Raw genomic sequence first — 15,243 nt, 5'->3', positions numbered from 1 at the left:
TGTGATTTTCCCACCTTTTTTATATTAACCACTTGAACCCTAGCGTCTATACTTGGAGAACTTTAGCCAAAAATAGCAGATCTTCAAATGTCTGAAAACACAAATTGATATGATTCCAAAATACACTGATGATTGTGCTGTCAAACGATGAAACTATATGGAATCTATGAACAGGTTGTGGGGGTCCCTGCTTCATCTCTCTCTCAACTAAGGGGTCCTTGGCCTGAAAATGTTGAAGACCCCTGACTCAGGCAAGGAGTGACTGCTTGAATCAGCCACCCCTCACTCCAAATCATGTTCCGTTCACTGTTCTCCCTGTCATTAAAAGTAGTATGTTTAAAGTTTGTCTGTATTTATATACCGGTACTTTGCATCTAATAATTTTACTTCTCTCGTTGCATGTGTCCAGCTGGTCCAGATAGCTCAGACTCATGTCCAGCTGAGCCCCTGCCTCCTATGGCTGAGCAGACAGAACAGACCACCCTGGTTCATAATGAGGAGGAGGCCTTCACCCTGGAACCATTAGATATCACTGGTGAGACCTGCAGTCTGATGTTGACAATTCTGTTCAGTTCACGTTTCTTCCTGTCATTAAAAGTAGACCAATCACAGCTTAAAACTGAAGCACCTCTGCTCTGAACATGAATGCCTGAAATGGGTTCGCCTGTAGTAACCTGTAGTTGCGACCGTAGGTCGCAGTTTACTTACACTCATACTATCCAAACCTCCAACGGCCGTCAGTCCCTCCATCCGTCCGTCTGTCCCTCCGTCACGTCACTCGTCACTCGTCACACGTCACACTTTCCCCCTACTCATATCTCCGCCACTGTTGCCCCGATCCATGCCAAAATGTCCACACAAACTCCTTGCCTGCCAAACTACAACCTCCAAGGACCCCCAGAGCTCAGATGTGATACTTTGAATCTAATAGTTAATTTAACTTCTCTTGTTGCATGTGTCCAGCCGGTCCAGATAGCCCAGACTGGTGTCCAGCTGAGCCCCTGCCTCCTATGGCTGAGCAGACAGAACAGACCACCTTGATTCATAATGAGGAGGAGGCCTTCACCCTGGAACCCTTAGATATCACTGGTGAGACCTGCTGTCTGAGGAGGAGATGTAACTTTTAGGGGTGTAACGATACATGTACCGGTAATAGTGATACGATACGCATTAATAGTGATACGATACGCATCACGATACATGGTTGACGATATGATACATGGACGATATTGGTTAATTCATGGCGATACGATACAATTCCATTCAATGATCTAAAATCGATATAGTAACTATTTAGCAAAGACTTTAAATCTGTGTGAAACGTGTCAATAGAGCAGGGTTGTTATGGTAAAATCTGTTATTATGGATATGCTGTAATTAAGTAAACACTGTGATTGCCTAGCAAATACAGTATATGGATATTATAGGGATTATTGGGATCTGCTATTTTTCAATAGTTAAAGCACAAAATAATGCGTAATAATGCATCTAATTGGGTTAAACCCCCACCCCCTATGAAGAACATTCATGGGGGCCCCGCAGTGAATCCTTGTACCCAGGGTCCAGAATTTGGTGCGACACGTCTGGGTTCTCCAGCTCTTTGAGGAACTCATCCAGACGGTTTTGATTCTTGTAACTGGCTCGATTGTTGGACAGATGACACAATTGTTGACAGATGACAGCCAAGGTTTGGGGCAAAAGTACGGTTTATTATTCCCATGCGACCACACACTGCTTGCCATGCCTTATTGGTGTAATAAAGTGGTAAATAGACGAATGGAAACAAATAATACAAGATAAAAGGCAGATATCCAGCTTTTCATGATGGAGGCTGTCTCCTAAATGTTGATGGGTACGGCATTTAATTATCTTTTGTGACTTAGCCCAATGGACAACAGGTGTGTAGTCACACCTTGCTCAGTCCAAATACTGTAGTTCAGGGGTCTTCAACAGGGGGTCCGAGACCCCTAGGGGATCCTCAGAGTTACTACAGGGGGTCCTCCAGATCTGTGTGTGATAGAAACTTTTCTTTTCCCACCTTTTTTATATTAACCACTTGAACCCTAGCGTCTATACTTGGAGAACTTTAGCCAAAAATAGCAGATCTTCAAATGTCTGAAAACACAAATTGATATGATTCCAAAATACACTGATGATTGTGCTGTCAAACAATGAAACTATATGGAATCTATGAACAGGTTGTGGGGGTCCCTGCTTCATCTCGCTCTCAACTAAGGGGTCCTTGGCCTGAAAACGTTGAAGACCCCTGACTCAGGCAAGGAGTGACTGCTTGAATCAGCCACCCCTCACTCCAAATCATGTTCAGTTCATCGTTCTTCCTGTCATTAAAAGTAGTATGTTTAAAGTTTGTCTGTATTTATATACCGGTACTTTGCATCTAATAATTTAACTTCTCTCGTTGCATGTGTCCAGCCGGTCCAGATAGCTCAGACTCATGTCCAGCTGAGCCCCTGCCTCCTATGGCTGAGCAGACAGAACAGACCACCCTGGTTCATAATGAGGAGGAGGCCTTCGCCCTGGAACCCTTAGTTATCACTGGTGAGACCTGCAGTCTGATGTTGACTATTCTGTTCAGTTCATGTTTCTTCCTGTCATTAAAAGTAGACCAATCACAGCTTAAAACTGAAGCACCTCTGCTCTGAACATGAAAGCCTGAAATGGGTTTGCCTGTAGTAACCTGTAGTAATCTATTGTTAGTAAATGTTTGGTCAATCAAAGTAGGTAATAGCTAATTTTGTACATGGACAATGAAAACATTTTAGTCAGGAACACTCAGGTATGCGCGGGTCCCGGCCTGTTGCAGGACTATGCCCTGAGCCATGGTTTCTATATTTGTCATAGGATTTGTGTCAATATCTGGCAACATCCTCATCCATGTGTGGTTGAATGTGTGTATAGTTACACCGCTGTTGTTGTTCAAGGAATTATGATCAGGCATCATTATTGAGACAATGACCAATGTTCAATGTTCTACCAAAGTGCAACACCTCTTGAAGCGTGGAGATGTATTTTGGGTCACTGTCCTTGCTGCAACCTCTTCCTTCATCAGTGTTACATTGAACCAATACTTCATCTTCAACCCATGTCAAATCAGAGTCCTTCTTATTAAAGACCTTCTTCCTTCATTCCAGACCAGTCTGTGGATTCCAAACAGCAGGTGAAGATGAGTTCTCCAGCAGCAGCCACGACTGTTTCTATTAAAGAGGAAGAGGAATCTAAAGACCATTTGAACCTCAGTAAGTTTGATGCTCTCTCTCTCTCTCTCTCTCTCTCTCTCTCTCTCTCTCTCTCTCTCGTATTCTGTTTGTTGTACAACTGTCACCTTATAATGCCTCTGTTTATGATTGTCATGACAAAAATATCACAATAGTGATATCATAATATGTTTTATAAGTCATAAAAATACCACTCAGGAGTCATCTTTAAAGTTGTTATTTATTTGTGTTCTCTCTGTCACTTCCAAGAGTACAACTTATTTGGGGTAAAAAAAAAAACACACCACAATAATAACATATAATTAATTTAGCTTTACAACCTTGATTAAACATTTAATGTGACACATTGTGTTTGTTGTGATTGACAATTAAATAGGGCTCAGGTTTTTCATGTACTTTGAATTGTTATTTTGGGTCTTGAGCTGAAAGAGTTGGGGAACCTCTACAGACTGTTATCACAGACAGTTCATGGTGCCATTGCAATTCAATTGAATTCAAAGGCGCTTAATTGCCATGAGAAAACATACATTTACATTGCTAAAGCAAGTGTCAAAACATATTGAGACCAATTTAAGGAAAAAAAAGGTAAATTATGTACAGTTGGAAGGGGTACAGCATTGTGACTGTTAAACAGAGCTATGTCACATTTCAACGTTATATAATATATCGGTACATATAGTGAAGGACACTCCAATGGTTTGTAGTCCTTAGGGTGGTTGTATTCCATTGGCTAACCTTTTATTGCAACAGTTCACAAATCTTGCTGCTGTGTTCGCACATTGTTGTATTCCTCCCAGTAGGTATGGGAGTTCTTTGTCATTGGTCATGTTTTCAAACTCACTTTGGGTGTAAGTAATCTGTGGGTAGGTAGTATATGTCTCTCTCTGATGTCTTGGTATAGTGTGCAGGTAGTTAGAGAGAGTAGCTCTGTTTCCACCAATGTGTGCTATGGGTTCATAGTCTGTCTTCCCTTGGGAGCGGGCTCTGTCTCTCGCAGCCTTTCTCTTTTCCAAAGCTGTGTTCACTGAGTCTGTTCCTAGTCAGGGTCTTGCTTAGTTCTTGGTAATTCACGTGCTCAGGTATTCTGCCTAGACGCTGAAATTGCTCCCGATGAGCAGGTTGGCCCATGGTTTCCTCCACGTCTGTGTGTGAATGAGTGAATCTAATGCACAATCATTGTAAATAGCCTTGGATAAAGGCGCTATATAAATGTGCCATTTACCATTTATGTTTGTCCCACATTAACTGAGTTCATTCTGAAAGACATTTCTCTAAATCCTCACCAACTGTCTTTCTCCCCATCCAGTAGGGCATTCACCAAATATTAGAATATTCGAATATCAAAGTCACTATTCGACGCTGTTCACCAAAGTCGAATATTCGCTTATTTTTTTTTTCTCTTTAAAAATATATATAGTTTATAAAGCTTGGCTAGATAGGAAGTCATAAGAATGAGTTGTCAATGCCCCTTGGGAATAAATTTGTTAATGCTCTATATCAGGGGTTCTCAAACCTTTTTAGGACACGACCCCCAAAATAAACATATTTGAACAGGGGACCCCCACCCTGACAAGCACTTGGAATTGTAGGTATTACATTTAATGTGACTCGGTTCTGCAGATAAATATTGTGAAAATAGCAGATCTACATGCTCGTAGATCGTCTATTTTCACAATGTTCGCCTCTTGCTTACTTAATATTTGACAGTTTGGCCAGTCCTGTCGAATATTCGACTATTCAAATACTTTGAGGTCGAATTATTTGAATACTAACTGCTCTACACTGCAGACATGAGCCACTGCTAGTAAACAGTATCATATTTTGAGCAAGCCGATGGGCAATGTTCAATGTTATACAGTACCAAAGTTGGAGCTTGGAGATGTATTTTGGGTCACTTAAATACAACTACTTTTCACAACCTCTTCCTCTTCAGTTTTACATTCAACCTTCATCTTCAACCCATGTCAAATCAGAGTCCTTCTTATTCAAGACCTTGTATTTCATTAATTCCAGACCAGTCTGTGGATTCCAAACTGCAGGTGAAGATGAGTTCTGGTTCCATTAAAGAGGACTCTAAAGACCATTTGAACCTCAGTAAGTCTTTGTTTCACCACATCAACATTTCAGTATGCGATGTCAATGATAATTAGTGTGGTGGGAGTAGGGGGATAAGCTCTGTCTCTGGCTGTTGTGGCCGGGTGGACATTATGCCACTGCTAGTAAAACAGCAACACGTGTCCAGCAAGCCGTAAATGTTTGCTCCCCAATTGCCCTGATCCACCGTTCCTATATTTGTCATAGGATTTGTGTAAATATCTGGCAACATCCTCATCCATGTGTGGTTGAATGTGTGTATAGTTACACTGCTGTTGTTCAAGGAATTATGATCAGGCATCATTATGAAGATGATGATCAGCACCTCTTGAAGATTTATTTTGGGTCACTTTCCAGTCTTTGGTACACCCTCTTCCTTCATCAGTGTTACATTGAACCAATTCTTCATCTTCAACCCTTGTCAGTCCTTGTATTTCCTTCATTCCAGACCAGTCTGTGGATTCCAAACTGCAGGTGAAGATGAGTTCTTCTATCAAAGAGGAATCTAAAGACGATTTTAACCTCTGTAAGTTTGATGTGCTCTCTCTCTCTCTCTCTCTCTCTCTCTCTCTCTCTCTCTCTCTCTCTCTCTCTCTCTCTCTCTTTTATTCTGTTCTGTTTTAAAGCTATCACCTTATAATGCCTCTGTTTATGATCATCGTGACAAAAACATCACAATAGTGATATCATAATATGGGATAAAGGTACAATGTAAATGCACAATAACCAAGTTAATTCCCGAAAGCTGTCTCTCTGTCTTTCTGCCCCTTCAGTGAGCCCTGCTCTTCGTGTCATCTAACGTTTTCCGTCCTTTCTGATATCCTATTCTTTTTGGGTGGATGTCCAAGTGATTTGGAGCTCTGCATACACCAAACTGTAGTGTTTACGGTACTACCCAGGCTGGTATTGCGCACTGCGCAGTGCACAGGCTTTTCCCAGTCAGTCTATTGCCACAGTGTTGTGTTGTAGTTCTACTCAGTAAATACATTAATACAAAGAAGAAGGTTGTCGTTATTGACTTATCAGGAGCCATGTTTGCCCTCTAGTGTGTTGTGCAAAATGACACATGCACATGGTATCAGGTTATCATAGTGGTTGAGAAAAAACTGCTCTACACGGCAGACATGACCCACTGCTTGTATCAGTATCATGTCATATTTCTAGCAAGCTGATGGGCCATGTTCAATATTCTACCAAAGTTCAACATCCCTTGAAGCTCTTAGATGTAGTTTTGGGTCACTGCCAGCTACACACCCTCTTCCTTTTCAGTTTTACATTGAACCTTCATCTTCAACCTGTGTCAACTCCGAGTCCTTCTATTTCCCTTCATTCCAGACCAGTCTGTGGATTCCAAACTGCAGGTGAAGAAGAGTTCTCCAGCACCAGCCACGACTGTTTCTACTAAACAGAAATCTAAAGACCACTTGAAGCTCTGTAAGTTTGATTCTCTGTCTGTCTGTCTGTCTGTCTGTCTGTCTGTCTGTCTGTCTGTCTGTCTGTCTGTCTGCAACATACTAGCATCGTGTCCAGGGGCTGTACTTGTACATCAAGCTGCCTCACGCTAAAGAAACAGGAGACAGGCTCCTGCCCTATGGGCCTTGTGGCTCTGCAAGGCTTACTATTACTGGTACAGAATGCACATTATATTACCTCACACAGAGCTAATGCTGAAACTTCTTGTCTTGGAATTACCGGTGTTTAAAATTAACCATAAACATATTTTATTCTTTCATTCCAGTGGTAGGGTTAGGTACGTTTTTGAAGTCCAAACTCCAGGTGAAGACGAGTTCTCCAGAGCCAGCCATGCACGCTGTTGACCAGGAATCTAAAGACCTCAGTAAGTTTTATGCTCTGTGTCTTTCCTATCAGTTCTTATCTTATGCTTACCTTATCAACATCTCAGTAGATGATTGTCATGGCAATAATGCCATTAAATCTATAGACACCAGTAAACAAATATATCACTGAGCTTTTAAAATGGTTAATTGTGCATTTTGCATCTCATTGGTACTTCCGAAATAGTATCACCCTTTTACGGGTCCATTTGGTTTCATTTTACACTCTCAAGAGTTAAATTATAGAGGCATTACTTAATTTACAATATGTCTACACAATTACAGCATGTATGTACTGTAGAAGAATTGTTATTTAGATCTTTTGACAGGTATCTCTCCTATGGCACCACATCAACCCAGCATGGAATTGTGGACAAAATCTCATCCAAAGAGAAAAAATATTCAAAAAGGTTTGGGGTCTGAGAGGCTAAATCTCATCAAATGGTGGTTCGTGGTTAAAATAATGAATACATAATGGACCTTGATATGAACAGGGTTGAAAACCGCTGATCTTAGTTAGTTGCTAGAACAGTGGTAAAGTGGCCGCTGACAAACGTTTGTAGTGTTGTGTCGGTCATGAACGAACGGCTCAAATGAATCGGTTCTTTTTTTTGGGGGGGGGGGGGGGGGGGGGAACAGTATCTCTGTAGCCATTAAACGAAACGGGTTTCTTACATTGATGCTCCTACATCATGCAAGCACCAGTTAAAGTTACTTTCCATCCCTCATATACTGTGTGCACAGTGCACATCCCATAACCCACACACTGCACATCATTTTGGAGCTCATATCTTTGAACGGGTAAGGGCTAGTAGATATAAAAAGCTAGATTCCTCACCCGCCGCTGCAGTTCATTGGAGCGACGTGTAACAGCTGGAGGCCGATCGCCCAGAAAAAACGAGAAAACGCTGCCAGTCAAAGTGACTACTGGCCAATCACAGCACGTCTTCTCCGGGACTTATCAATTCAATTCAACAGAGCTTTATTGGCTTGTTTCCATCCAGTTCCTGATCTTGCGCGGCTCAGCTGTTCTTAGAGGCTGCATACGTAAAGACCCGCCCCCACCTGCCTCTGATTGGCCTACCAACTACCGTTTCTGTGACGCATGTGGAAGCGATGCACACGGAAGCGCTGCAGATTCCCTCGGCCCCGCGATGCATATGCACCAGAGCCGATGGAGGCGTCTACCTTTCTATGTCTATATTCAGTCCGTTCAGTTGCAGATGCGTTTTTTGGGGGGTATTGGCTGAAGAGGGACTGTTCACCGCTCTTTTTCACCTCATTGCATGAGCTGGAGGGCGGGCTCTCCAACAGAAACAGGCAGAGGAGGAGAAGTGGGTGACTGACTGACTGACTGACTGACTGACTGACTGACTGACTGACCTGAAGCAGCACTGTAGTCCTTATTCTATTGTCTTATTCCAGGCCAGTCTGTGGAGTCCAAACTGCAGGTGGAGAAGAGTTCTCAAACACAAGCCATTACAGTCAATATAAAACGGGAGTCTAAATACCAAATGGACCTCAGTAAGTTTCATCCTCTCTCTTGTGTTATTTTATTCTTTATTCTTCTTCTGTCTTGGCTATCACCATATTAATGTTTCAGTATTTGATGATCATGGCAAGATATCACAATAATGATGTGATGATATCGATCCACAAGTTTCCCAACAAGCTTACTGGGGGAAAAAGTATGCTTCACTTCCTCCTCACAGCTGATTCAAGTCACTGAACAAAGCACCAAGTAATCACAATACAGAGATTCATGTGCCACAGCAGCACAACAACCAAACATATGAAACAGCTAGGACAGCGAGTGGTACCCACCTTTCACGCAAAGGCTCATGGGACATAGGAAACGTGTGGATAGTCATCAGGAGAGAGTCTCTCTCTCTCTCTCTCTCTCTCTCTCTCTCTCTCTCTCTCTCTCTCTCTCTCTCTCTCTCTCTATCTCTCTCTCCCTCTTTTGTTTCAGCCCATCAACATTTCCGTATACAATTCTCATGGCAATAATGTCGATGATAATTCTGTAGTCACCAACCGTTTAGTATGTTCTAGTGTATATTTATTTTAAAGGTAAAAATGGTAAAAGAGTTTATTTGTTTATTTAAGATCCGTGAGGCAGTGACTATTCTTCCTGTGGTCAAATTACAAAATTACAGTGGAATTGAAAATGACAAGCAAATGTAAAATAGCAATTAAAGGACTTAATACACATTTATAGTACATACCATAGAAAACAAAATAATAAAAAAAGTACATTTTTGGTTTCTGTCATGTGCTCATGTTGGACTATGCATGCGTCCTCTTCCCTGAGCCAAGGCTAAACCTGACCGCATGCCCAATACAAGTTAACTTTGAAATAGTATTTCATATTGTATTACTAGTACATGACTAGTATGTGTACTTTTACATCAAGCTGCATCACACTGCAGAAACAGGAGCTAGGCTCCTGACCTAAGGGCCTCATATTAGTCGGAGGCCTTAGGGAGATAGAATGGTAATTTCGTGCTAATCAGTCTAAAAGCACCAAATTTTGCACCGATGTAGCCCAGGGCATGCTCTATTGATTTAGCTAGGGCGCCCAAGTCGGTGACCTTCGGGGTCGCCACAGCGGCCAAATTAAGTTGGGCTCCCATCGACTTTCTATGCAGGACGAAAATACCCAGAAATATATATATTTTTCTTTTGCTGGATATTCAAGTAGGATGTGAGGTCTAACTAGGGGTTTGTCATGATGCTGAATCCATTGCAAGCATTTGTTTTGCACAAAAAACATTCCTTGGGCTAGAAATGGCCCCAGAAAACGATGGTTTAGTGATCAAAAGTGATGAGTCATCACTTTTCAGAGTTTTGTGGGTGTTTTCTGGAGCTATGGCGACCCCAAAGGTCGCCGACTCGGGTGCCCTAGCTAAATCATTAGCGCATGCCCTGGGCTACATCTGTGCAAAATTTGGCGCTTTTAGACTGATTAGCACGAAAGAAAACCCTAAGGCCTCCGGCTAACATGCATGCACACCCATAACCTATGCATTGTTTTCTGAGGCCCAAGGAATGTTTTTTGTGCAAAACAAATGCTTGCAATGGATTCAGCATCATGACAAACCCTTAGTTAGACCCCTCAGATCCTACTTAAATACCCAGAAAAAAAATGTTTTTCTGGGTATTTTCCTCCTGTATAGAAAGTCGATGGGAGCCCAACTTGATTTGGCCGCAACCCCGAAGGTCGCCGACTCGGGCGCCCTAGCTAAATCATTAGAGCATGCCCTGGGCTACATCTGTGCAAAATTTGGCGCTTTTAGACTGATTAGCACGAAAAAATCCTAAGGCCTCCGACTATATGGCTCGGCAAGGCTTACTATTAAGTGCAAACTGTATGTTATTTATTATTACCTCTTTGTCTTGAAAATACTTGTGTTTTAACTTATTTTATTCTTTCATTCCAGTGGTAGGGTTAGGTAAATATTTGAAGTCCAAACTACAGGTGAAGACGAGTTCTCCAGTGCCAGCCATGCACACTTTGAACCAGGAATCTAAAGACCTCAGTAAGAATCATACTCTCTCTTGTGTTATTTTACTCTGTCACCATATTAACACATGGAGTGGCTAAGTCGTCCCCAGGTGTCTGAATCTCCCTCCTTTAAAACTTTACAACACATAATGATTCTCTGCAATAGTTTGATGTGATTAAAATGTTGTCTTGTTAACTGAAATATACCACTGACCAAAAATCTTTCTTCCATGGGTGAATTCTGCAGACCCCCACAGAGAGACGGCCTCTGAAACACTGGCAGAGGAACAGAACGAGATGGACGAGGAATGTGGAATGATTGATTTAAACGCTTTTGTAAAGTTGTACAGGATAGGTATGTACTGTCTTCAGTGGGGGGAGAAGTACGGTACTGAAGAAAAACTTAAAAAACATAAAAATACCAATTGTGCAGCCTTAGTTCTTATTCTATTCCTTCATTCCAGACCAGTATTTGGAGTACAAACGGCAGGTGAAGATGAGTTCTCAAACACCAGCTGAATCTGATACAGTTGATGTTAAAGACCACTTGGAACTCCTCGGTAAGTGTCATGCTCTCTCTTTACTTGCTGTTCTATTTTCAAGAATTTCCAGTTGCAGGCTCACAATAGCCAAAACCCTATTTTGAATAAGGCCTTCTGGTGTTGTTGTCTTGTGTTTAAAAATAAGCAAATAGGCATAGGCTAGTAATGGCATTGTAATGAATATCCTGAGCCATAGTCAAAGCAAAAACATTGGCATGGTTTTGTCATTATTGAATTGCAGCTAATAATGCCTCAACTGTACTGTATGTTACAGTTAGTTTGAGAAACCAGTTAGATTGGGAAAGGAGCGCTTGTTTTTGTTCACCTGGATGTGGAAGAAGTTCACCTGAATGTGGAAGAAGCCCATGTCTCAGTGGTAGAGCATTTGACTGCATTAGTCCCACGCTGGTGAATGCTAACCTGGTGAATGCTACTATGCCTAAACCTAACCCTAACCTCAGTAAAACTATGCCTAAACCTAACCCTAATCTCAGTAAAACTATGCCTAAACCTAACCTCAGTCAAATTATTCCTAGTTCCCAGAAGGAGGCACCGCCTGCTCCACCTTGTGCCCCAAAACGAGCGCTCCTGTTCTCAATCTAACTGAATCTCAAACTAACTGACATATATACTCCCTAGCTTGATGAAGTCCAATCTCTGTCATGGTAATTGTTGTCTCCTTTCCACAGTGAGAGACGTGGACAGCTCTGTCACCCTGTGGCAGTTCCTTCTCCAGCTCTTATTGGATGCCAGTAAGGAGCAACTGATCTGTTGGACCAATGAGGAAGGGGGGGAGTTCAAGCTGCTGCAGGCAGAGGAAGTGGCCAGGCTGTGGGGAGCCAGGAAGAACAAGCCCAACATGAACTATGACAAGCTCGGCAGGGCTCTCAGACGCTACTATGACAAGGTAATTATCATGTCTGTGTGGTATTACATTTCCACATTTAAATTTAAATTGTGACTACTGCCATTTTTCCCGACTCCTATTATCATTTATAAGGGGGCAAGGTGCAGACACATTGTATTATATTATTTAATTTACTTTTTTGCAGTAATACTGGGCCTTACAATCTTTATAATATTTTGGGGAAAAAGAAAATCTGCTTTGTCAGTCCCTGCATAGCAGTGCTCAATTATGTGCTTTGAGCATTGACATTTTCTCCTGCTTGTTTGGCAGCAGTAGGCTAATCATTAAAAAAAAAAAAAAACGTTGACAGGTTCTGTACCTTCACCATATCTGGAACATTAACAGCTGTCAGGATGTACAAGGACCAAGGTTTGGAGGAATAACCTGGTGCTGTTAAATCCCCCAACTAGGCTTTTGCCTCTACTAACTCTTTGCTCAAGGCCCAAGAAGCGTTTCAGTTTAACAAGGAAAAGTATGTTAACTCTTGTGTTTTATGTGAGTGACTGAATTACATAAAGATAGTTATGATGATGATGATGGATATTCTTGGCCCCATTGGAAGTACATCTTCGCATTACACAGTATTTTAACTTTGTCTGCCATCATATAATCCCTCTCCTTTCTTCCATTAGAACATCATCAAGAAAGTGAGTGGTCAGAGTTTCGTGTATCGCTTCGTTTCCTACCCAGACATCATTAAAGGGGAGAATGCTGCTGCTGCTGCTGCTGCTCGGACGGAGGGAGGAGATGTGGTCGGGGGAGGCACCCTGCTGCCCTCGGAGAGGGCGGACAGCGCCACACCAGAAGTGCAGTCTGGGGACAGGGGTAAGGCTGGGGGGAAGCACAGTGCGGCAGGGCTTCAAGCCGTTCAACTTTTCTACCCTAGGCAGATTTTGGCTTCAGAAAAGGAATAAAAAATGTCTCATTGGATGAAATTGGTATCCCGACCTGAAAGTATATTTTCTGTTTACTAAAGAGCTGGAGAGAGGTCTTCTGCGAAACACACGGCCAGATTTGGGAGCCAGAGCCGGAGGATGTGCACGGACCGCTGGGAAGCCAGAGCCTGAGCAACCAAAACCGGAACCATCACATTTGGAACCGGAACCGGTTCAACACATTGTCAGAGCTGGTATGTGGACTGACTTCATGTCTGTTATACAATTACAATACCGGTGGTTCTCAATCCTTTTCATTTCAAGGATCACCACTAGTTACAGACTAGTGGTGGACTAAACAGTTCATTTCAGTGAATGAACAATTTCATTCACGTTCACGGCAATGATCCGTTCACGTTCACCATTCAGTAGCATTTCCTACACTATTCCATTTTTTCATCACAATAGTGATTAGTATACATTAGTGATGCGCGGGCCGACCCGGTGCCCCCACCCGCCCGCCAACCCGCCCGCAAGCGGGTGGGTGGGTCGAGGTTTCAGACCTTTTCCAGGCGGGCGGCGGGCGGGCGGGTTTATCACCACTCTCACGTGCAAAACATAAATAAGAATAATCACCTGTTCTTATTTGCCTTTTATTCTTAATAAGAGTAGGCCTATAAGAATAAGAATACAACGTTTGAATAAGAGCACGAGCGAGCAAGTTTTAAAATGCGCCAGAGAGGAGCGAGGTTTCTCCTCCGCTCCTTGGTGCGAAGACCGTCCCAATTCCGCTCCTGTTGGGGCCGCGAACCACATCTTGCCAACATTTGACACAACGTGAGCACAGCAGAGAAGAATATGCACAAACAATTCAGCACGTGTCGCTGATCAGAATTTCACTCTCTGTCTCTGTCATCCACACAAGTCCGTTTATAGCTAAATACTTGTGTCGGTTAAGTTATATAACCAGCCAGTCAACGGATACGATTTGAAACACAACTTTTGCAAGTGAGGCGGATTTTTTGACTGAATGAACCAACCACGCTTACCTCGAGTTGTCCCATCTCTCCAATCTGGTGATTAACCAATATCCAAAAGGATTTAATATTGTCCGTCTTTTGCTGTCTGTTTAAAGTGCGAGGCGCTGTATAGGTCTACATATGACACATAAAACCGCCATTCTTACCCCGACGATCACGATGCCCGGTGATTTAGAGAGAATGAACGTTACGTCTTTGAATGAATGTCTTTTAGGCTAAACCCCAATTTGAACAACACGTTTGTTTAGGCTATTTAGCCCATGACAATATTGTGCTACTGTAAACCTTTCTGTAAATCGACCTTGGGTACTTAGAAGAGCCGTATATAAAGATGAGCTATTGTGGAGATGATATACCATCTTTTTTTTAAATGCGGGTTGCGGGGCGGGCGGATTCGTTCATTTTATATTGTTCTGCGGCGCGGGCGCGGGCGGGTTACGTTCCGTGCGGGCTGTGGGTCGTGCGGGTTATGAAAAAAAGCTGACCCGCGCATCACTAGTATACATACTAATCAATCTTGTATTGAATCATTTAGACTTTATCGAACAATTGAATTGGTGGTTGTACAAAGGTGGCACATCAAAATGTGTGTCAGAGGTCAGTTGTCTTGCGAGCCTTGTTTTTTGACCATCTCTAACATACACAGATACACTTCTAGTCTAGTCTTGTTCAGTGGTTCTCAGCCTTTCCCGGCCATGAGCCCCCAAAATGAATGGACCCCAAGCACTTGACTCGGTTCCACAGATACATCTTGTGAACATTTCGCAATGCGAGGCGCTGTGAGCTTGTAGATCAGCTATTTTCATGTTTTCTTCTCATATTATTTGGCCAATGTTTGACCCGTTTTCATAGTATAGTTAGTTGATTACCTTTGATGCAGTATTTCTTATTATTTTTCTCTAAATATTACAAAGGTCTTAAAAGTCCTGACATTACTGTCATCTGGGGACCCCCGCCCCCCCAAAAAGGTTGGTCTCTATGCTCATTGGATGAAACTGGTAACCTGACCTGAAAATATATTTTCTGTTCACTAAAGAGCTGGAGAGAGGTCTTCTGCGAAACCCACGGCCAGAGTTGGGAGCCAGAGCCGGAGGATGTGCACGAACCGCTGGGAAGCCAGAGCCTGAGGAACCGGAACCGGAACCATCACATTTGGAACCAGAACCATCACATTTGGAACCAGAACCATCACATTTGGAATCGGAA

The 15,243-nt window shown here is 42.6% G+C and overlaps 1 protein-coding gene across 1 annotated transcript; it reads left to right on the top strand.

Moving 5' to 3' along the window:
• Nucleotides 1-1,842: 1,842 nt before the first annotated feature.
• On the top strand, nucleotides 1,843-15,195 carry LOC308294110 (uncharacterized protein; the record flags this gene model as incomplete). The annotated part of the gene is made up of 15 exons (XM_080736834.1): nucleotides 1,843-1,852; nucleotides 2,434-2,559; nucleotides 3,153-3,257; nucleotides 5,250-5,330; nucleotides 5,779-5,856; nucleotides 6,666-6,764; nucleotides 7,069-7,167; nucleotides 8,591-8,689; nucleotides 10,609-10,707; nucleotides 10,921-11,028; nucleotides 11,138-11,233; nucleotides 11,905-12,122; nucleotides 12,755-12,947; nucleotides 13,099-13,251; nucleotides 15,074-15,195. Coding segments are annotated over 15 exons (1,686 nt in total), but the record flags the coding sequence as incomplete, so codon positions are not given.
• Nucleotides 15,196-15,243: the final 48 nt, after the last annotated feature.

This window comes from Nannobrachium achirus (genome assembly GCF_963921795.1).
Source record: "Nannobrachium achirus genome assembly, chromosome: 11".
Lineage (NCBI taxonomy): Eukaryota > Metazoa > Chordata > Actinopteri > Myctophiformes > Myctophidae > Nannobrachium > Nannobrachium achirus.
The sequence above is the reverse complement of the archived record's forward strand: the minus strand, read 5'-3'. Positions and strand labels throughout refer to the sequence as shown.